This window comes from Melampsora larici-populina (assembly GCF_000204055.1).
Source record: "Melampsora larici-populina 98AG31 unplaced genomic scaffold MELLAscaffold_5, whole genome shotgun sequence".
NCBI lineage: Eukaryota > Fungi > Basidiomycota > Pucciniomycetes > Pucciniales > Melampsoraceae > Melampsora > Melampsora laricis-populina.
In genome coordinates, this window is record NW_006768769.1 from 1,739,175 (window position 1) to 1,762,697 (window position 23,523).

At 41.0% G+C, this 23,523-nt stretch overlaps 3 protein-coding genes across 3 annotated transcripts; 1 reads left to right on the plus strand and 2 right to left on the minus strand.

Annotated features, from left to right (window-relative positions):
- Positions 1-1,780: 1,780 nt before the first annotated feature.
- On the plus strand, positions 1,781-8,315 carry MELLADRAFT_47091 (uncharacterized protein; the record flags this gene model as incomplete). Its single annotated transcript, XM_007405965.1, has 40 exons — positions 1,781-1,876; positions 1,936-2,162; positions 2,225-2,276; positions 2,336-2,404; positions 2,473-2,486; positions 2,556-2,610; positions 2,672-2,734; positions 2,805-2,836; positions 2,904-2,928; positions 3,000-3,074; positions 3,142-3,159; positions 3,226-3,301; positions 3,361-3,399; positions 3,465-3,497; positions 3,563-3,591; positions 3,736-3,788; positions 3,847-3,907; positions 3,988-4,017; positions 4,079-4,162; positions 4,225-4,256; positions 4,321-4,389; positions 4,454-4,565; positions 4,628-4,738; positions 4,817-4,840; positions 4,934-5,001; positions 5,078-5,108; positions 5,192-5,282; positions 5,349-5,428; positions 5,505-5,689; positions 5,777-5,947; positions 6,015-6,195; positions 6,268-6,379; positions 6,442-6,514; positions 6,576-6,597; positions 6,664-7,201; positions 7,281-7,413; positions 7,471-7,612; positions 7,683-7,724; positions 7,815-7,832; positions 7,902-8,315. The coding sequence occupies 40 exons, from the start codon at positions 1,781-1,783 to the stop codon at positions 7,956-7,958; spliced, it is 3,423 nt and encodes a 1,140-aa protein (XP_007406027.1).
- A 6,677-nt stretch (positions 8,316-14,992) lies between these two features.
- On the minus strand, positions 14,993-17,697 carry MELLADRAFT_93589 (uncharacterized protein; the record flags this gene model as incomplete). The annotated part of the gene is made up of 7 exons (XM_007406104.1): positions 14,993-15,227; positions 15,289-15,554; positions 15,624-16,034; positions 16,076-16,086; positions 16,157-16,354; positions 16,425-16,523; positions 16,590-17,697. 7 exons carry the CDS (start codon positions 17,695-17,697, stop codon positions 14,993-14,995), a joined length of 2,328 nt encoding a protein of 775 aa, XP_007406166.1.
- A 2,258-nt stretch (positions 17,698-19,955) lies between these two features.
- MELLADRAFT_47097 (uncharacterized protein) lies at positions 19,956-22,792 on the minus strand (the record flags this gene model as incomplete). Its single annotated transcript, XM_007406103.1, has 9 exons — positions 19,956-20,525; positions 20,595-20,881; positions 20,951-21,167; positions 21,254-21,343; positions 21,421-21,675; positions 21,743-21,899; positions 21,955-22,123; positions 22,193-22,405; positions 22,470-22,792. 9 exons carry the CDS (start codon positions 22,630-22,632, stop codon positions 20,511-20,513), a joined length of 1,566 nt encoding a protein of 521 aa, XP_007406165.1.
- Positions 22,793-23,523: the final 731 nt, after the last annotated feature.

A 23,523-nucleotide genomic window follows, 5' to 3' on the forward strand; every position in this document is an offset into this window, starting at 1 on the left:
TATTCCATTCAATGTGAATGATCATGTATGTATCTACATAAAACTGCCCGACCATCTTTGATTCCACTCAGCATTTTTAAGATATTTAGGGTGTTCAAACCTGTGCAAGAAATGTGCAAGACCGACGTGCAAGATCCGTGCAAGATCCGTGCAAGATTTTTTGCACTAATCTTGCACAGTAATTTTTTTGACAACCCGAGTTATTGTGTTCCAAACCGTGCAAAAACCGTGCGAGACCGACTCTTGCAAGTTTTGTGCAAGATCCGTGCAAGTTCTATTCATATCTTGCACAGAACTTGCACAAAACTTGCATGAATTGATTTTGAGGTTTGAACACCCTAATTGTACCAAATTCCTATAAAAAGCTTTCTGTCATAAGCCTGGGCCCGACCATCACCATGCTCTACCATGCTGTGACGTAGCATAGAGGAAATGTGTCAAATGTCTGAAACAATTTGAAATCAAGATTTCAAGTTTGAAATTCCAGTGTTCCAACTTGCAATATCAAATGACGTATATTTTCGAAATTGTCGGGAGAACATGACCAGTTGATAAGTTTACAGAAACTTTGTTGACTTTTGTAGCTGTCAAAATTCCAAATTCGATTTCCGGTACCTCTCTGCCGGTCCACCTCTCTCTATCCCTGCATACATTCGTTTATATGTACATATATATCAACCTACGCTCACCTAATCAACTGTTTCCCTCTATCCTCCCTGTTGCCTTCGACGATATATACACAAACACCGTCACTTCATCAAACCAATCAAGATACCATCATTATTAAAGCCGCGGTGTCTCGACTTCTTGGTAGGTTTTATCTCCTTCATTTCCGATCCCTTGCCTTGCAGTGGTCACCAATTACAATCCGCCTATCTCATAAATTTCACGCTAATCATCACTGCCCTTTTTCCTCGAACCCAACGGCTTTCCTCCGAAACGAATCAGACGGTCATAACTTGAGAGCGTCATGTTCACCAGCGTGCTTATCTCACAGCTCTATGCTGTCTCTTGCGATCCAGGTGGTGCCGCAGCCTCTTTGAGGAGAGAACTAGCCATTCGCCGCCGAAATCAACAGCGCCATCAGAACTTGTCGGACGACCCGGTTCCGACCAAATCTCTCAGCATCTCAGCCAGTACTGACACTCTGAACGGCTATCAGCATAACCACAATAGCCTTCTACTCGATACGGGTAACCCGCACTTGGATTCCAATTCCGTTTGTCCACCTGAAAATGACTCTGAAATGGATGAACAGGAAGTGGCGATTAGTAGAAATTTAGATTATTTTGATGATCTGGATGACCTGGATGACTATGATCTGGATGAGTATGAAGACGAAGAGACTGATGAGACGAATGTGGGCTTGAGGCTTTTGCTGAAATTGGCCGAGCGCCTCGCGAAAGCTGAGAACGAGTCCGTACGGACACCTATTCCATCAGGTGGATTGCCAAAAAACAAGTTACTTACAAGACGCTCGGACAAGACTGAGGCCATTTCACCCATCACGTCCCCAGCCCAAGATTCACCTACACTTACTCATCGGTGTAGTGCCTGCGGTCTAATCCTTTCTGGTTTTCGCGATCCCAGTTCATCAGATGTTTCTACACCGGCGAACGAACGGCCCACTTTGTCTCGAATGTCATCTCAGTCATATAATCATTATCACTCTGACAGTGGTTACACTCATATCAAGGGTAATTCACTTGACAATGCCGATAGCTGTCTATCAAGACAGAGTTCCGTTTCTGACAACGGCGAAAGCTCAGATGGTTACCCTATGTCTCGATCGGCTTCTTTAGCTACTACCGCAGATGAAAGCGAGCAAATCCGACGTTTAAAGGCTTCCATCAAGGCAATTGCAAAAGTTTGCAGAGTACGTATAGATCAGTAATGTCGCTTCAAATCTCTTATCTAACATCATACGCATCTTAGGCATTAAGGAATGGTGACCTGAACCAAATGATATACGAAGATGTCGCTACACCGGACTTGGAAAACTTGAAAACTGACGTCAACAGTTTAGTGCGACGACTTCGCCGGTTCACCACTCAAGTTTTCAAAGTGTGTAGTGACGTAGGACAAAAGGGTCTGTTGGGCAAACAAGCCGACTTGGAAGAATCAGCGGGTATATGGAGGAAAATGCTTGTAGATGTCAACAGGTGTGCTCCTGAGACGATTCTTAGCAGTCGAGACCCCAGACTGATTTTCTAGAAATCTCCAGCCTTGCTAGCAATTTAAGTGCACAGGTCCGGGATATATCTGAGGTCACCACTGTAGGTTCCTTTCTTACCTTGAATCATTTTGGATGTAATTGATCAAACCTCTGTCCTAGGCCGTCGCAAAAGGGGATTTCTCCAGAAAGATTGAAGTACAAGCCGAAGGCGAAATTTTGCTGGCCAAGGTTTGTCATCTATCAAAGCATACAATTTGAATCATGATTATACACAGGCTAATGTTATTTACATTTAGGAAACGGTGAATAAGTGAGCAGTTTGGTAGGCTTGAGGCTGACCCGCATGTACTAGCTTTAATTGAAATTCGCCCGCACTCAGAATGGTAGATCAACTTAATTCCTTTGCTACCGAAGTCGCTCGAATTGCTCAGATGGTATGTGTATGTCTTACACTTTCTCTTGCACAAAACTTGACATTGTACTTGATGTTATCAGGTAGGCACCGACGGTATACTCGATCAACAAATCACAGTAGATGGTGTGGAGGGTGTTTGGAAAGTGAGTCTCGTAGTGTTTCATATTGAGGAATCACTAATTTACAATCTTGCCACTTTCGCCATAACCTCAGGATCTAACTGACAGCGTCAACTCAATGGCTAGGTGCAACTTTTAAGCTTCAAACCATCACGACTTATGACTTGGTTTCACTGATCCACTTTTTTGATAGCAACCTGACCCTACAAGTTCGAAGTGTAAGCTTTCACATCCAATATCCTCTTTTACCTGAAGTTCGAATAAAGATGTATTGTTCTACGTCATATAGATCTCCGCGGTCACGTCGGCTATCGCTCGCGGAGATCTGAGCCAACAGATAGAAGTTGAGGCCAAAGGAGAGATGGTATGAACCAACATGGAAACTATATGATTCGGCCCAAATACTGACATTATATATTCGTGTCATCAAGGCTGATCTCAAAAAGACTGTGAGTTTCTTCGGTTTCCTACTACGTCATACCATCCCAAATACAAGCTGATCGTTTTGTATTCAGGTCAACTCGATGGTTGATACGCTGAAAGTTATCCTGGAAGAAGTTGGGCGCGTGGCACGTGAAGTCGGAGTCGAAGGTCAGCCGTGAGATCGCTCTAGCACCGTCCATCACAAGTTTCTTACGCGTGGTTTACAGGCGTGCTTGGTGGCCAAGCCAACATCCCCAATGTGGAAGGTAAGCTTTCCCGCCATTCCACCCCCGTTTTGTTCCTTTGCTCAGTGATGTTCCTTTACTTTCAGGGGCTTGGTACGACCTCTCGCATAGTGTCAATCGTGAGTCACTCCCGGTGGTATTGTGTTCGCCAGCGCGAAAAATAACGAAGTACAACTGTTTCCAGAAATGGCGAATAATCTTACTTCACAGTACGTACTGCCTTCGTATCGATCATGTAATTGCTGGCTAATCCATGTCTATTGTATCATCCCTGTATCAGGGTATGCATGTCGTCCGGATGAATAATGGTCATTTGAACGTCCACTTACTCAATAAGGTTTTGATTCGTCTCCATAGGTTCGACAGATAGCATCAGTCACAAGAGCTGTTGCGGAAGGCGACCTGTCACAGTAAGTGTTCTTCAATGCTATGATTGTTTGTACCTTGCTTACCCACTGTCTTCATCAGGGAGGTTACTGTCCAAGCACGTGGAGAAGTAGCTGCGTTGGCCAGCACAGTAAACGGAATGGTGAAGCACCGAAACTGACTCGAGGACCCGAAAGTGTTATACTTATTCTGCGATATGTTTTGATGTGGTTAAATCACTAGGTCGCATTTTTGCGCGTATTTGCCGCAGAGGTATGCACTCCTCAGATTGCTTGATATGTGAAACTCTACCTTACCTGTCTATGTTTCCAAGGTCACACGAGTTGCGTTGCTTACCGGTACGGAAGGTGTACTGGGAGGTAAGGCCGAAGTGGCCAACGTTTCTGGTGAATGGAAGGTGTGTACTTCTCGTCGACAATCTTCTATCGCTCGAGATCTCATACTGAGGCTTTGTTTCAGACTCTGGTGGATCGAGTCAACACGATGGCGAAGTGAGACATAAACTATCATACTCCTCGACGTTTTACCTCAACTGACCCCAATTGACATATCTAGGAACTTGACTGACCAAGTTCGCGAGATTGCTCGTGTAACTACTGCTGTGGCCGACGGAGATTTGACCAGGTACGTCCACTTCGAGATAGCTACCTTGAAAAGTCTTGGAATCTCATGCCTTGGTACTGCTCAGTTATGTCACGGTAGACGCCAGAGGAGAGGTTGGACAGCTTCGAGACACTGTCAATGCCATGGTCCGGTTCTTACAGGAATTCAACTCTGAAGTAACCAGAGTAGCCCTAGAAGTGAGCTATTGCTAAGAGGTGTTTGATATGCGATCTGACTGATTACTTCGATTGACTCATAGGTAGGAACATCCGGCAAGCTTGGTGGCTCAGCGAAGGTAAAGAACGCTCGAGGTGAATGGCACAACTTGGTCACTGGACTCAATCGTATGGTCGATCGGGTCACTGGACAAGTGAGGCTTTGGTAATAGATACTTGTGACTGAATTTCTTGATCTGACTCAAGTTTTGCCGCCCCGTCATCCATTTCAGGTCCGTGCCATTAGCGCGTCGACTGTAAGTCCCCTCTTTCTCATTTTTGGTTGCCAGTCTATTGGCACATGACTTCTATCTGATCGACGATTCTTGGTTTACAACTGCATATGATAGACCGCCGTGGCCAAAGGGGATCTGTCGCAGCGAGTTGATATTGATGCCGAAGGTGAAATTTTGCAATTGTAAGAATCCCATCATTCTCATTGATATGTCCATTTGAAGCATTCCTTGATAACCTATATATGATCGTGCTTCCAGGGCGCAAACCATCAATGCCATGTTAGAAAGGGTAAGTTAAACTTTCAATCTGCGTTTCTGATCTGTTCAACGTTATCCATTCTAAATCATCGTGTCCTGTCCTTGCTATGGTAGCTCAACATGTTTAGCACGGAGGTGGTACGAATCGCCAGAGAGATTGCAGATGGCAACTTGAATGTCAGGGCAGAGGTTGAAGCAGTCGAAGGTATGATTCATCTCCGTTGCTTCATAAAGGCCTGTGTACTTACCGTGCAATAAATCTTGGCTCCAGGTGTCTTTTTGCACATCATCACCGAGGTGAATAGGATGTCTGGAACCCTCAGTTCGCAAGTGGGAACTTTTCAAGCAATTGTATGTATCTTTCCTTTTATTTGTTACAACGGAAGTACTATTCCTGATAGACTCGATCACCTTCGTTGTGTTACAGACGGATGCTGCTGCTGCAGGAGATTTTAGTAAGATGGCAAATATCGCAGTCAAAGGCGATATTCGCGCTCTTCAGAGTAACATCAACACGATGGTGACGAAACTGCGCACTGCTTTTGAAAGTAATGTCAAAGCAAAAGAAGCTGCTGAAGCTCATTCACTGGCCAAGAGTCAATTCTTAGCAAAGTATGCATAACTATTTTTAGGATTCGATCATATCCGTATCAAACTAACTCGCCTCCCCAAAATTACTCATCGGTTCTCTTGCTACAGCACGTCACATGAGATTCGAACTCCATTAAATGCAATAATTGGACTGACTTTCGACACCCTCGGCAGTAACCTGACAAGAGAACAACGAGAAAATTTGAACTTGGTACGCGGTCAGGCTGATGCCCTTCTACGTATCATCAATGATATATTAGACATCACCAAAATCGAGGCGTGAGTTCATGCATCGGAGATTCCTGCCGAGATTATTCATGTTCTAATACAAGTCTCGTCACGTCAGTGGGCGGATGGCTCTGGAACGATGCCCATTTTCACTTCGTGAAGTGATCTTCGAAGCGTTGACCAGCTTGGCTTTTGGCGCTGCTGCTAAGAACATCGACGTCTTTTTCGAGATTCATCCCGCGGTACCTGATCTTGTACTCGGAGACGGCTCTCGACTAGGCCAGGTGATCAAAAATTTGGTCAGTATTTCTTGGTGTCGCGTCATTTGTCGTGGGATGAGCTCCAATTGAAGGTTTTGTGGATCTTCTCAGGTCGGAAATAGCCAGAAATTCACGAAATCGGGATCGATCACGTTGACTGCAGATCTTGTCGCTCGCGATGACGAAGGCAGATCACGTGTTCAGTTCCACGTTATAGATACTGGTAAGCCGAGCTCCTTTGATTTTCTGAAACTCTTCTCACCTTGTCTACTCTTGTTTCCTTAGGCATTGGCATCGAGAAAGACAAGCTGCAACGGATTTTCGACTCTTTCATGCAAGCTGATGGATCTGTTACGCGGTGAGTCCATATTTGAGTTCTAAATACGAAGCAACCTATTGAAACCAATATGTACCTTTAGCAAGTACGGCGGCACCGGTCTGGTAAGTCGCAGTTTGATGTGATGTTTGACGTGCTTCACAACTGATGGCCTCAATTGTTGGTAATAGGGACTTACGATTTCACGCAACTTGGTGCAAATGATGGGAGGCCAGCTGAACGTAGAGTCAGAGGTAGAAAGAGGTTCTGACTTTGTCTTTGACGTACTTCTCGGTTCAACCAACGACGAATTGGAGCTGCGCAAACAAATCGAAAAGATTGATACCGATCAGTGCGTGTTATTGATCGACGGCCAGCATCCTGAATCGGTCGAAAGGTCCTGTCTCAAATTTGGTTTGTCGGTTCATCGCGTACCATCAATCGACGAAGTGCCGTCCGGCGATCTATTTGATTGCGCCATCATTTCCACCATCGAAGAAGCGGACCGCTTGCGATCGAGTCGATTTCTGCCTCTTGTTTTAAGAGCTCCTACCTTACCCAAGCTGGACATGCGGCGAGCGTTAGACCTCTCTCTCGCTAGTGTCGTCGAGAATGACAAGGGTGAGGCAGAACTTTGCAATGCACTCAATATCGCACTCAAGAAAAGTATGCGAAGAGTTGGGAATCAAGATGCGAAAGCGGACTGGAAGATCTTATTAGCTGAAGATAGTATGTCTGAATTCTTTTGGCTCTCACCACTTGAGTATTTTATATAAGCAGTCGCTTAGTAAATGTCAATGTGTTACAGATAAAATCAATCAGATCGTCGCACGAAGGATTTTGGCGAGTTCCGGCTTGAATTGTTTAGTTGTTGTGGAGAACGGTCAAGAGGCCTGCGATGCTGTCAAATCAACCCAGTTTGATATCGTCTTGATGGATGTGTGAGTCGAATGGCTCGACAAATGAGGTTACCCAGTCACTCACATGTATACTTCTAGCTCCATGCCGGTTAAAGACGGTCGAGAAGCTACCCAAGATATTCGAAAGTGGGAGCAGACTCATTCTGTTTCACCGGTCCCTATCATAGGCGTCACGGCCCATGCTTTGGTCGGCGATAGAGAAAAATGCATGAAAGCGGGGGTAAGACTTGTACATCCCAGTATTCCGGCCTCCTATCAAACTAATCTCTGTGATCATATTTTATTATCAGATGTCAGGGGTGTGTACAAAACCACTATTGGCCCCTGAATTGGTGAGTCGTCAGGTATTTCCATCGGGCGGTACAAGTAGCATGGAATTTTTGTCACTAATTCCCTGTGATGTTTAACTGTTTTAACCACAGCTTGCGGCAATGACGAAGGTCAGTCATTCAATTCACCGAGATTATAGCTAGGCAATGTCTAACACCACGTCTTTTTCGTTGCAATAGGCTATCTCTTTGCATCGCCAATACGCCCAATTTGGTCAAATCAAATACAATCAGTAAATAATTACGACTCGTATGTATTCTGTTTTCATAACTTGTGGGAATGCTGTGTGAACATATTGTTTATATATCTGCGAAGCCTTAGCTTCCCACTGGATTGTTATTCCTTTAAGCTTTTCTCCCAGCAAAACCGTTTCTCTATTCTCTCATCAATCTCCTTACTTTACAATATATCCGTCATCTTTACAATCTAATCTATATTCCCCCAAACTCTCTATTTTTCTTCACGTTACACTTATGCCTTCTCGTACAATTGATTGCATGATTAATATGAAGAGATTTGTGTGAATGTTGTTTAGCTAAACCCTTTTTCTCCCCGGTTTGTTTTTTTGGAATTGTTACCTTTTTGACTTGATGTAAAATTGGAATTCTCTGAAGGCGATTGCTTGAACCAGCTGAAGAAATCTTGTCAACTTCAGTTGTAAAGTTTTTTCAAACAACAAACATTCTATAGTCTGTCTGAAGGGATTTCTTTTGAATTGTCCAAAGTTTTGCTTGAAGACGATATTACTGTTCCCCTTTGAAGGCCGCATTGCGCAACTAAAGTCGGTTTGGAATGAATTTCTTTGAAATCATTTGTGATCCCCCTTAAAAACTCGTATTCAATTCAGTGGTTGAGGATGTCAATGGACAAAACATGTGGTATGGTTGATAGATCAAACTCGTCATCTTAAACTCAAATGGAAGATGGTGCCCAAAGGCACGACGGCTCCATAGGTTCCACGTACAAGCATATGGGTCTCAGGAGCAGAAGTCACGTGATATCTCTCTAACAAGTATCCCGGTAGAGTGGGCGCATGTAGTCAGGGTCCAAATGGAAAATCTCATATTCTCCATTCCTGACTATCATCAACTTCTCTCTCTGGATATCCCACGAGCATGTATTTTCTCAGCTTGTCAATTATCTCTCACTCTTGCTCTGCTCTCCAGAGCCTTTCTCTATTAGAAAGTTTTTTCTTCACCCACCCACCGTCCCAAGTTTACTGGAACTTGTTGTATGTTGTTTAACAAACCTCCCTCTGGTCTCCCTTTGTACGTATTAAGTAAGCTCTGTCACACTCTAAAGTTGTACTGTTGTTAGTTGTAACTTAAAGGGAAGTGACAGGCGGGACTGTAGAGGAGTGCCTAGCCCACCATTGCAGAACTTATAACCCAACAAGGGTTATACAGAGCTGGAAGAGGATAATCTACTAATAAAGTGACTAGTAGAAGTTGTCTGAGACTGCTCTTCTAAAACAACACAATCAGGAAAAGGCGCTGTTGTATTGAGTACTGATAAGGCAGCAGAGAAATATAACTTTCACACAAATTTTAACTCAAAAAGCACAATTTTATTACTATCAACACTGCTATAGTGTTATTCCCAGATGATAACTGAAAAAATAAGGAATATCTTAATGATGTTATTCCCAATAAGTCTTTTTGACTAAAACACTAAAGTAAATTTCTCTTTATAGCTATAATAAAGGGCGTATTTAAGTGACCAGGTACTATTAAAATAAGTTTATAATGATAAACGAAATAATAACTGCGTAAATGATAAAGGAAAAAAGGGGAACCACAGTCCCAAAATCATCTCAAAGTATATATAACAATGTACACCAACTTTTACAATGGTCAACAGCCCCAAAACCAATCAAATCCGCCCAGAAATCCCTAAAAAACTATAATAACGTAATGTAATGATCCTGTTACTAATAAATGATGTAATTTTCACAGCTAAAAGTGATCAATGACACAATAATATCATGTACAGCACTTCTTATGATGAATACAGGTGATTTTTTCCTTGTAAACTAGCTGAAAACCAAATTTTGAGATTACAAATTTTTTGAGATGAGGTCCAATTTTTGATTACTAAAGTGCATCCTGTAGTCCGTGTGATACTGATCATTTATCACCCCCATATGACCTATCTCTGATGAGTGATGAGTAAGATATTGAGTTGTGAAGTTAAGGTTTTTAGTGTTACATGTTGACTTGTGACTGTAAATTTGAGATCCACACCAATTTCTTATTTGCCTTGTAACTTTTTTCATAAACCTCTGCTACTAGTGATTTAAAGTTTGTACATTATGTAATACACTCTTCTGCGTTGAATGAGCTATCTACCAACCTAATCTGACGTCATTTGACATATGTAATTAGCTGAAAACCTTCATTTTTGACAAAATTCACCCATTTTCTTCGCTTTTCACAGCTGCTACTCTCTTTTTCTTGCTCATGTGATATGACATCACCCTCTATATCCTTAAAAATCCTGGATAATCCTCTTGGCAACCTTGAATTCCACTATTACCACCATTACATATACGAACTACACATATACCCCTTGTTTACCACCTTTGAAAAAGTACCTTTTCCCTAATAACTTCTGTTTCTTCTTATCAAACTTCAAGATTAAAATTGTTACAGTATAATATAATGTTGTTCTTTCATATTCAAACCTCATAAAACCCATAACTCTATTATTAATACCCTAAAAACCATTTTCCAACCTTTGTACCCACATTTTTGAATTTTTCTTATGTTTTTCTTTCTTTCTTTCTGTAATAAGTTTGTGAATGAACTTTAATACAATGGACCAGAGAGGAGGGTGGAGGACAAACCCAAAACCCCAAACCTCAAACCCGGTACAGCCTGTACAGATTGTACAGGTCGGTACTCCTAGTTCCATATACATTGATGATTTCGATTCAAAAAGCGACTGTTTCTTCGGAATACAATGAATCAGTCAAACGCTCAAAAGATAGGATCACACCAATCAAGTCAAAACCCCTCTTTTGAAACAAAGATGTTATTTGAGCTACACACCGTGGCATTTTTTTTAACTAAGCGTGCTTTTGCCCTGATTGCAGGGCATTTCTAAAAGCCAGTACGATCAAACTGTTTATACAGCCGGGTTGAGATTACCTAATGCATCAGTCAAATGCTCAAAAGGAAAGACCCTGCCAATCTGGTCAAAGCACCCTGTGCTACTTTACCAAAAGATGATCATGTGGAAATTGAGAATGTACTGGATTGTTTTTCTCCGGATCAGTCCTCTGCACTTTTGCTATATAAGTCTTCCTTCATTAAGCACTTCTGGCTGTTTGTTCACCTCGTCACACGCATGTAAATTTTTCCAGCAAATCCCCTCTTGATACTTATTGACACTACAAGAAAGATAATATTTTCTGGGCAGAAAATTAAATTATTGATACACAAAAATATTGAGAGGCCAGGAGGAGAGCAAAAAATGAATAAAAATATGCATCTTGTTCCCTGCGTTGAGAACTTCACTCTGCATATTTTTGCGTATTTTTACAGTCCATATTGATAAGTGTACTAACAATAAACCTTCACAATCATCCAATTACAACCTGTAACAAGCACTGAAATTTGGCTCATTAGTGTTTAGAGAAACTTTTGATTTCTCAAAATACTCATAACTTTTTCAATTCCGGTCCAAAACGCTCGATTTTGGGTGCATTGGTAAGCTGGAGTTGTCCTCCAAATAGTTCATAATAGGACCACACAGCATGCTGGTTTGCTAAAAAAGATATCATCTTTTTTATACATTTGTACATTCAGATCCATAGAATGATTGTCATACTAGCTACATAGTTCTTGATCTTATGAAAGTTCGTGAGGTGGAGTTCAGCTTTCTAATGCACTTAAAATCGAGTGTTTTGAGGCAGATTTGACAAAGTTATAGGTGTTTTCAGAAATCAAAAGTTTCTTTAAACACTAATGAGCCAAATTTCAGTGCTTGTTACAGGTTGTAATTGGATGATTATGAAGGTTTATTGTTAGTACACTTATCAATATGGACTGTAAAAATACGGAAAAATATGCAGAGTGAAGTTCTCAACGCAGGGAACAAGATGCATATTTTTATTCATTTTTTGCCCTTCTCCTGGCCTCTCAATATTTTTGTGTATCAATAATGTAATTTTCTGCCCAGAAAATATTATATTTTGTGTAGTGTGAATTTGCTTCAAACCATACATTACTGATCCATTTCACGTCAATTTCATTTAACTTTTTAACACATCGAAAACAATTATTATCTACCATTCTCCAAACTCACATTTCAATGAACGTTTTATATCTCATAAACTTAACTCTTATCACCTCAATCTTCAAAGATTTCGAGGTAAGCTTTGCTTATCTACCTTCAAATAAATTAACAAGTCTAAGTATTTTGTTTTGATGCAACTAACCACTTTAATTTTGCTTAGCCAGCCATACTTGTAGCAACCTACACTGCACATCTTTGCTGCCATTGAATCTTTTCCTTTAGTACTTCTGTACGCCTAGGAAATTATTCATAGCAGCATGGATTTCTGACAGCCATCTTTGCAGCCTCGATTTTTTCCTTTAGTACTTCCGTACGCCTAGGAAATTACTTGTACCTGCATGGATTCTTCAATACTTGAATCTTTTCCTTCAGTACTTCTGTATGCCTAGGAAATTCTTCATAGTAGTGTGGATTTTTGATGACCATCTTTGCAGCCGTGATTTTTTCCTTTAGTACTTCTGTACGCCTAGGAAATTACTCATAGCTGCATGGATTCTTCAATACTTGAATCTTTTCCTTTAGTACTTCTGTACGCCTAGGAAATTGTTCACAGTAACATGGATTTTTGACAACCATTTTTGCAACCCTGATTTTTTCCTTTAGTACTTCCGTACACCTAGGAAATTACTCATAGCTGCATGGATTCTTCAATACTTGAATCTTTTCCTTTAGTACTTCTGTACGCCTAGGAAATTATTTATGGTAGAGGATCCAGGAGACCTGATCACTGGCCTGATACTGAATGAATCTTTTAAGCCTCCCCAATGATTTGAAGCAACCCAGAAACTTCACTAGTGCATTACTCTTTTACCCCACCAATCACGTAAGGTAAATCTTTTTGAGACACAGTGATGTATTGATGAACTTAATTGCATTGAGACATGGAACACATTACATTGAGACGTGGAACACGGAGTATGTTTCACATCTTTTGTTTCCCAGTATCCTCTTGTTTTCCCCGAGCGGTGACAAGTCCCTTTCATGTTCCTCTTCATCTCCCGTAAATTCAAGCATCAATTGCCGTATTCCTAGTTCTTACGCAATGGATAACTTAAATCATCATCTTGCACCTGCTCTACCCAACTGTGATCAAGCCAAACCAGTAGACCAAGTTTTTGACATTGACACAATACTCCGAGAAGCATGTGAAACCAAAACCTCACCACCAGACTTACTTCAACTTTTAAAAAACAAGCACAACATCGACTTAACCCCAAGGCAGCTAAAGTATCGCTTGAGCAAGCTGGATTTGCATACCTACCAACATGTACATTACACAGATGAAAAAAAGTCAGAAATCATTGGCCAAGTCAAACTCTGTCATACCCGCGGCCTACAAAAAAAAGAAGTAGTCAGTTACATTCAATGTGTTTGTAAGATACCTGAATTCACCAGCAATAAACTCAAAACACTATGTCAAGAGATGGGGTTGAACTGGCGAAAAGATGATATTGGATTAGGGTTGACATCTATGCAAGAAGTTAAAGATCAAATGTCATTAGAGGTAGAAGGATCCCGTGCAACAGCTGGTATCAGATCAATGCAGAAAGGGTTTGAAATAGACCATGGTCTTAAGAGTAATCGTAACACAGTTTATTCTATGATGAAAGAACTATATCCAGAGGGCCTTGAAGAAAGACACTGCCGTAAACTACACTGCCGTTTGTATGATGTTCCTGGTCCTAATTTTGTCTGGTCTATGGATGGTCACAACAAGTTGAAGCCTTTTGGCATATGTATCTACGGTGCTATTGATTCATGGAGCCAAAAGGTTTTGAAACTTCATGTGGCAACAAACAATAATGATCCTTGAAGAATCGGTGTTCAATTCTTATGAACAGTTGAAGATATGGGAGTTTGCCCTCAAAAGGTGACTACTGACAAAGGATCAGAAATCGGTGACATTGCAACTTTCCAAATCACTTTTCTTCATATCATTGGCGGGTTAGATTGGGATGAAGCTGAAGGAAGACACCAATTCACAACATCTCAGCACAATCAAAGAATTGAACAGCTATGGGGACAATTGATGATACAAAAAAACATAACAATTTGTGACTTTATTATAAATGCAATGTTTGAAGGGATATATGACCCTAAACAAGCTATCCAGAAGTACGTAAAATTCTCATCTAAATCTTTCCACTTAACCCATGATTTTTATTATGATTTTTATTGCTTCTATAGGGCTTTGTTCTTACATTTATTTGTAAGGCTTGTTCAAAGAATATTAGACTCCTTCATTCTGGAACGTAACTTCAACCGTATCGCCAAACAAAAGCATTCTCTTGTTCCCACAGGTGTTTCACCTGAAGTCTGTCATTACGCCCCTGAACAGTATGATGGGACTGAAGGCGGGCTACAGGTTCCTAAAGAATTTGTACAAAATATGATAGCACATTATTACCTTGATGAAGAAACATTATTTCAAATAACTCCCCCCATATTTGCTTCCACAGTCTCAAACATAATTCAAGAGCTAGGTTTTATTGAATCCAAGATCACTCTAAACAATGTATGGGCAGTATTTACAGCAGTTCTGGAAATAATTAAGTATATGAATGTAGATTTAGATGAATTTCCTGAAGGAGTTTTGAATTCTGATGGAGAATATGAGGAGTACAACAGAGATGAAAGGTTCAGAGTTGCTGGTGATGCAGAAGATCAAGTTTGAAATTTGGGACTTCCTGATGGAATTTTATTTGTATATATCTGTTCTATCAATAAGGTCACAATTCTCAGTCTTTTATTGATTGAAGCAAGTGTCACTGGGTTTATTTTATGACATAAAAGAGTAAATTTAAAATTCAAATTTAGGAAAGAAACATCTAATATTGATTGTAATTTTTTGTTTGAGTTTGGGTAGATCAATATCTTAGTGATTTTTTGAAATTAAAGAAACAAGAATTGGATCAAACTTGATGGTGAATTCTTTGGGTGAAAAATGATAAAAACAATTCCAAGTAGGAGTTTATGTAGAAAGGGTACGGGCACCACACAGCAATTCCCACGAGCGCTCAGCATCAGAGTCCAGCACAAGGAACTCACTCTCCGTACCTGCTCCCACCATGCCATTCACAACCTTAGGGTATCTGGCACTTCGAGGATCTGGGAGGCCAAGTTTTTTACACAAAAAGTTACATTTAGCTGTGAGACGAAATCCAATCAGGCCAAGCCGGTTGGTGTTTCCCATAGTCCACGGATATCTGTCACAGGTCAAGTTAGAGGATAGCACACAAGAAAAGCATGATTTCAAAGAACACATACTCTTGATCAATGATTGCCATGTCTGTGAGAAGGCCTTCTTCATTTCCTTGAAGGTCTGAAATCATCCATCTACCATGATTGTCATGATATGTTTTATGTGATAATGTGTGCATAATTTGATAGATGGTCTTGTTTTCCTTTTCCTCGTCAATTGAAAAGAATAGATTACCAAAGTATTTGACAAATTTCCCTTTGATCTTCTCCTCAAATAAATAAATCTCCTTTGGACCAGGATCATCTGTGTGTCCTCGATGTACAATGAAATTCTTGACAAGCTTAACAAAAGAGACCAATCTAAGCAATATATTTAGAAAGTTCCACAAAAAAAAACTCACTCGTATTTTATCACAATGATTGCACACATTATATGGAATATTGCCCGAGTTGGCCTCAATTGCCATCTTGAACATATTGATGCTTCTTTCTGCTTCAAGATAGCGCTGAGCCAAAGCTTGATAGCTTTCAAGAGTCATGTTTGCATCCAATTCCTGCTTGGCAACCATCTCTTGAGCTTGGCCATCAATCAAGACCTTTGCTTCATAGCAATTCATGAAAGCCCCGGACCCAATGAAAGCAGAACGATCAACGGAATAAACTACCTCTGATTTTTCAAAGGTAAGCTGCTCAATTGCATGTAGATTTATATTATTTGAGTCCAAATCCTTTGTAATGATTGTAAGCATTGAACCCAATTTCCAGCTAGGACTTAAACAGTTCTGAGCCTTTGTGACAATAGGAAGATTCCTCTGCCAAGCAATCACATGATTCCTAAGTCGGAAAATCCAACTTCACCACCCGCTAGATTTTGATGATCAAAGTCAATTCAACTGTGTGTTTGAGAGGTACTTGGGTTCAAAGTATTACTCACGAGAATCATCAATAAGCTTGTTCATAACTTGATGAAGTGGTTCAGGACACAAAATATCAACACGATCATCAATGACTTGGCTGAAGGTCTGAGTTGCTTTTGATAGTACAGTCGGAGGTGATGTCCGAGTCTCGATAGATTGCATGTTAGATTTAGGACGTTTTACATTCAAGGCTCTTTTTGGACGAGGTGTATAGTCTTCAAATCAAAACCAAGACATGCAGTTAGAGAATTCACTAAAAGAAAATTTTAAAAAGACCTTGCTCACCAAGATCATCAATTGAGTTGGAGTTGTTTGATTCTTGCAGAACTACTGAGGATTCTGAATCCGAAGAAATAGCAGCTGAAGACTTATGAACAGATTTTCCTATACAAGTAAAATCAGATGGGAATGATCAAGATAGGCTTTGGAGATTGAAGTTGAAGAACTCACTTTTCATAGAATGTGATCGTAGTGACATGCTTTGTGGACAAGCAGAAGACTGAATTGGCAAGTCCAGGACCTCATTTGCAACATTTCTCTTGCCTGTTGATGTCAAATATTGATTTGCATCATAAATTAACACAAACTTCTCGCAAGCACGTCCAGAAGTCAACCTGCAACAAAGGTAATTTTTGGTAATCCAATTAGGTAAACAGTTACCCCTGCCTAATTCGCCTAGGTAGTACCAGTCTTTATAATAAGGTGGTAGGCTATGAAGTTCAAGCTCAGATACTTGTTGAGGTGAGGGAAAAGTTGGATGATCTCTAAAGTAATCACAGACCTCGGTAGTCAAATCAAGCATCCAATGTGTCTTTGAGAGATCATAATCAAAGCTTGAACCAATTAATTCAGTTTCAATGAGTTCAGAATTAAGAATATAAGCAAGGTTGATCTTTATAAATCCAGTGGTTTTTTGTTGCTTTGATTCCAATCCTCTCTTCATCTTTGATCTTGCAGATCCTCTGGCTTCAGGATTGGATGGGTATGGAACAGCTCCCCTTTGATAATTAGAAATTTGCAGTTGACGTTGGCGAGATTGAAGCTCATTAGCCTGTGCAATTGCTCTTTGAACACTATTCTCAACTTGCATTCCATAATGAGCTGAGGCGGGTGTAGCCGTGTTGAGTGCAAGCGGTGCCAATGTGTGAGAGCTTGAGGTAAGTGAAGATCTGGAATGGATCAAAGGTTGATAACTTGAGGTGATAGATGTCTTGGATGGTGAGATAAAGCAGTGTTGAGAACTGAGATTGTTTGGCGACATGATTGATTTAGCTGGTGATGGACAAGATGCTGGATTGAGATCTGGCCCAGAGGCTTGATTAAGAAACGCAACTGCCTTTGGATTTTTCTTGCATCGACCACACAATCGAGTGTTGAGGACCTCAAACTGGGCTGAGCAGAAAAGACAAGGTACCATTTTGTTGATGCCGGTTGGGTTGTCCTTATTCCATTGACATGGGTCACAAATCAGTCGAGTCGTATTTCTACCTGGGTAATCTTCACCACAACAACGACATAGAGGAGAATCAAGATCGGGATTAGGTATACTTGGAGCCATTGTTAGAAAATGAAGCAAAGATGATCAATTGAACTAAGTATTTAGAGAAAGTTGATCAGAAAACAAACTCCCAAAAAATGAAGACGCATCATTAATTTCAAGCGGTACAAGGTGGTCTGTGTTGCAAACCAGACACATAGATGGATCACGCCTCAAGGCTTGTAAGAGGTGGACAGTGATCAAGAGTATATAATCAGAAGTGCGTGTGGGCATGGATAACAATACATCATTCTCATTGCTGAACAAAATGGCGATCTGTGCACAAAATTGGTTTTGTGGTGAGGGCGTGTAACTGTGGGTAAAGGGTACGTTGTGTAGTGACTAACAAGCTGTACAGTCTGTACAGTCTGTACCGGGTTTGGGGTTTGGGGTTTGGGGTTTGTCCTCCACCCTCCTCTCTGGTCCATCGTACTTTAATGATCTTAATAAGTAATGTGAAATAAAATGATGTAATGTTAACCCAATGACCAATACATAAGCCCATAAGAGCTTCAATTGATCCAAAAACCTCCATTTCAAATTTTCTGGTAAACTGGTAAACTACTAATAATGAATTTTTTGATTGATCCCTTAAATTGATCACCACACTGTGCAGAGCACCCCATCTACGGAGGCCCGGTTGTCCTACCCCCCGGTACCTCATGGCTGGGGGGCACCTCCAAGAAACCTAATGCATTCCCTTAGGGGAAGAGTTGGGTTTGCCTAGGGAAAACCGCACAACCTGGAAAGCAATTCAAACCATGAAATGCTTTACACCTGCTAGAGAAAACCCTCCAGAGATAATACATAAGCTAGATAAAGTGGACACGTCTTTGGATCAAAATCTGACATAAATCTGTTTTGTATCCCAATACCACACACTTTGGGAAAGCGATTGTTTGTTAGTCCGAGTAATTCAGACTTTTTTAGTGAATGCAACATGTACGGGATCTCCTGAGGGCAAGGACTCCGTTAAGAGGTACACCAGATCAGCAACTTGGAAGCAAGAGCTGTCATCCCAGGGACTTGGGAGGCAAGAGCAAAGTCTGACGTTGAGACAAATGCAGACCCCAAACTTTAAGTTTGTCGGAGATTTCATCACAAATTTGGATGATAAGATTGTGGTAGTACGGTTTGATGTCTTTGCCTGCCGCCGGAAAGAACTGTCGATACTTCTACCTTGGACTAATTCACTCTAGAGTCATTTGGAACCTTGAGACGAGATTCAATTTCTTGGAGATTGATCTGGTACTCCTTTTTTCCTCTCAAAACAGGGTAGCTTTGTACGTTCAGTTGTTTGTCAATGACTATCAGCTTTTTCAAAGACAAGTTCTTGAATCTTTTTTTTGCAACAAGTCAGACAACAAAATCACATAGGGAAAGACTAGATGGCCGTGCAGTATGTGTTTTCCAAATCAAATTTTATGAACCCCTTCATATTTTTTCAATGATTAATCTCCCCCTCAAATCTCAAGCTCGAATGACAGACAAGAACAGTCATCCAGATGATCAAAAGGAACTTGACATGTTGAAAGATGGTGAGTTTGTCCTAAATGCCTATTAGTACTGCTCATAGCTGTGGATGGTAATAGTATATCCTTATTGATGATCTTTCTCAGAAGCAACAACAAAGCAATCAGACAAGTCTAGAGGGTGGCTGATGATGGGTGTTTCATGGACAATTGAATTATTGAGGTACCCTTGAGTGACCATTTTATCTAAAATTCTTCAAGGGAAGATGGATTGGGGATACGTTTATGACCTTCTTTGTTGTGGGGTCTGATCTTTTCTTCCGAATTATTTCAATGCACTTGTCTACAAAACAGAAATTCCCAGGGCTTGGGAGAAAGATTAAGCATGGACCTGATAATATATGGAAAGAACTTTTCAAACTTTTCATTAGGTAGACATTTTTGGGTGAAAGTCAGTGGTTTGGTAATGGATAGGACTAGATTGAGAAGTATATACTGAAATATCCTTCATACATCAAGATGCTTCCATGATAAGTAACATTGAAAAACACATGGCAGCTTGAAGAGGTTTGATACAAACTACTTATCCAATTACAGAATGTGCGAATTAACATTATATTCATTTTCTGATCTTCGTCTTCCGAGTCATCTAGCATTCTGTTTGGGCAGCCTCAGTTCAAATTAATTACCACATATTTTTGATGCCTTTTTATACAAGATATGTATGATCAATTTTGGAAAGGTTTTCATATTTTTTCAAAAAATCTTCATCATTGAATGCTTTTCTTGATCACCAAATCAACATATACGAGAGATGTAATTTCATTCCAGAAAATTGAGAACTGATTTTCACACAAACATTATCACAAAGACAAACAACCAAAAAAACCTGGGGGACCAGCTATATAGAAACAAAAGAAATTCAATAAAATCACACACAAACAAACAAAATCACAACATTACACATGAACTATATCATATAAGCTCATGAATATAAAAATTCTATCAACTACTAATTACTACAAAAAACAAAAAAATGATCCAAGGCAGAAGAGATGCAGACAAAGGTAAAAAGAGACTACAAGCTTAGATTTTAGGAATCTTTTTGTATCAGCCTCTTTTTTCGATAAATCATTGAGATATGTATCAAACCAAGTGCAAACGAAGCCAACGAAAATGAAATCATTATGTATCACATTTTACAATTCATATAGATGAAAGAAGAATAGGCCATCAGATCATCAAAGAGATAGTCATCGAACATATAACGAAGAGGCTGAGGATGGAGAATTCCGAATGCCACGATGGGTATTTGTTTGATAAGAAGGAATGGGAAATTGACTTTGACTTGATCCTTGTAAATCAAAGGAAGCCAGACTGACAAAGGAAAAAATCGTCAGCGAGGTCAAATTTCCAGGCATTTGTTATCTGAGAATCGAAACCTACCTCTGCTAATAGCCGAGCAATTTTTTCATCATCTCGTTCACGGGGTTCAATATCTAAACTCATGTCATATAACTCTTTCTCATCACGTGGATTGTCAAGACTTTCTTCAAGAAATTTGACAATCACAGGTACGGGTGTTAATTGATATGGCATAGATTGATAAGATTGAATTTGAACGATCAATTCAGCAGCTTTTTGACGTTTGTTGAAATTGATTTGATGTGGCTTTTCTCGAAGATTATCTGGATTTCCATCTCCAATGAAAGTCCAATCGGTGAGATAAACACCTAATTGGATACCGACGGTCATATTAGGCGGTTTCGGAGGTGGAACTTGAGTAAGTTAAACCCACTTACCCACAAAGGGGACACATGGTGGTGCCATGTTCCTTATAGTGTCCCGATAAGTAGCATAGTTCTTTGTTGGGCTCATCACAGCGCCTAACTGGCCAAACAAAGTCAAGATTTTGTGAGGAATCGTCTCCCATGTTCTCCGTAATCGGTAGATCGGGGTCGAATTCAAACCAGCGATAATTTGCATCAGAGTCGAGAAGTTATTGAGGTTGCGGCATCGCTATCGGAATAAGTCGATCACGGAAAAGACAGCGAAAAGATCGTGAGTGAGCATATAAACAGACACGATAGAATGGGATATCTCACTTCAGCTATCAAGATGAAGTGTTTGATGGTATTTGCACGCTTCTTCTGTTCAGGCTGGCTAAGAATCGTCTCTGCGACCCAACGAGTAAGCTATGCATTATGAAATCATACGTCAGCTACCAATGTTTAAGTGTCATGAGATCAACGCAATGTCTAGAATCACTCACCGCATTACTCATATCAATCATTGCGGTGATATGAGGCGTTCCCTCCTTAGCAAACTCCTTAGGCCATGCTTTACCTAAGCACTCATTTACTTGAATTTGACAGAAAAGTTTAGATTCCACGAGAGACAACTGCCTGGCCAACTCGAGGGGATCAATGTCGAGGAATTTGATCTTGCGAGTATTTCGGGGAACGATTGTGGGTGGTGGATTTCCGGATGGGACTGGCAGGAGTTTGGATGAGGGTCCTCGCGATTGCTGGATATTTGGGTGAAAACGTTTATTCCTGCTGAACAAGTGCTTTGATATTGTGAAGTAGTAAAACATAACTCACTCGTCTCTCACATGTTAGAGTGATCTGCTTAGACAAGCTCGAGTCACCCATATCTCGAGTGGCAAACTCGATAATCCTTTGCAATATGCCCTCGGCGTCCTCGTCGGATAGATGTGATTCTATCCAAGTTCTCATCACATTGACCACACTGATGAAAACCAGTCAGCCGGTAGCTTGGCGACAAGTGGAAAAGTGATACTTACCGAATTTTAATCACCTTCTGTTTTTGATCCGACCACATCTTCAATTCATCTGCTGTGAGGTCTGGCGGTGGTTGTTGATGATAACGCTCAAACAGCAGATTAAGGAAATCGTGCGATGTTGTGAACGTGCGATAGGTCATAAGAAAGACCCGCAAGAAAGGTACATCGGCTGTAAATACATCGCGCACGTCAATTTAGCATTCAACAGTGTTTGAGAATGTAATTTGTGCCGGCTTACGTCCTTCATGAGATGTGAGTTTGATGACCAGGCCTCTCAGGCTTCCACCCCGAACTTGATTATCAACGTTAAAGGAGATATCTTCCACGGCGTAGTCTGGCATCAAGAACGCTGGCTTAGCGGATGCCGGCTGTGCTCCGACGATTTGACCAGCAGTGTCTTCTCCAAAAAATTTGGCCAACTTCCTCGACCTTGTGGGAGATCGAGATGAGCCTAAACGAAAATAAACAATCCATGATCAATATCACTTAGACCTCTGAGATCATGCATCACACACCTGATGTTGGACGATCGCCATCGTTCGAGAGCGCAGGAAGATCGAGAGGTTGACCTTTGAAATTGGCGAGACAATCTAAACTTTTATCCGATCTTGCTGAAGAAGAAGTCCGACGGGACCAAACCGATGCCGCTGCTAAAGATGTTCTCTTCGAACTTTCCATGGACACCCTGTCCGCAGTTTCCAGACTCCCTGCAGATGTAAAGCTTGAAGGATGTAGCTTTTGGCCACAGGCAAGACTAGACGTCAATTCGGTTGAAGTATCTTGCGTCGAATAATCATATGACGTCTCGTCTTCAGCTTGCTCCTCGTCAATACCTCTCGACAGTCGTTGTAGTTTGGGCGAGGAGGGGCAGGAGGTATTGCTGATAGCTAGACCTACACCGTGCAAGCTGTTACAACGTCGAGGTCCCTTCGGACTCTCGATAGCTTTGGTCACAGAACTGTGTGTAGGGGTTACACGTTTGGGAATAGTGCGCGTGGTGAGAAATTGTTTGACAGCTTGATTATGTCCAAAGTCTGAACTGAGCTTTGATTGCGCATCGGCTTCGGCAGCAAGCGCCTGAGAAGCTGTTTTCAAATTTTCATATCCAATAGCGAGGCGGCTTAATACGGTCGACAGAGATGATACAGGAAGTTCATTGGGGAGCGGTGTATAGATGGCGAAGAGTGGTGAAGCAGAAGGTGGCTGAGCGTGAGACCTCGCAGGTACAGATCCACAGTTATCCGAAGAGGTGATGAGTGCATGAGAAGCTTGGGCAAGTTCAGCGACCAAGTCGTAGAGACCCTGCTTAGCTTTCTGGTATTCATCCACCAAATGTCGACTCGAGTGCAAGCGTTTCAAAGTCTCTGTCGTATATTCGACTGGCGGGACTCCGGGAGGGGCATTGTGCATTGAAGCACGTTGCGAATCGAGCCATAAAAACTGATCCAAATCCACATTCAAGCTAAACGATACATTAATCATCTCTAGCTTTGCCATCAAAGTTCCAGTCGAGTCCATTAATTCTGACACATGCGAAAACAAGGTGTCCAACCAGTCCTGGGCATCATG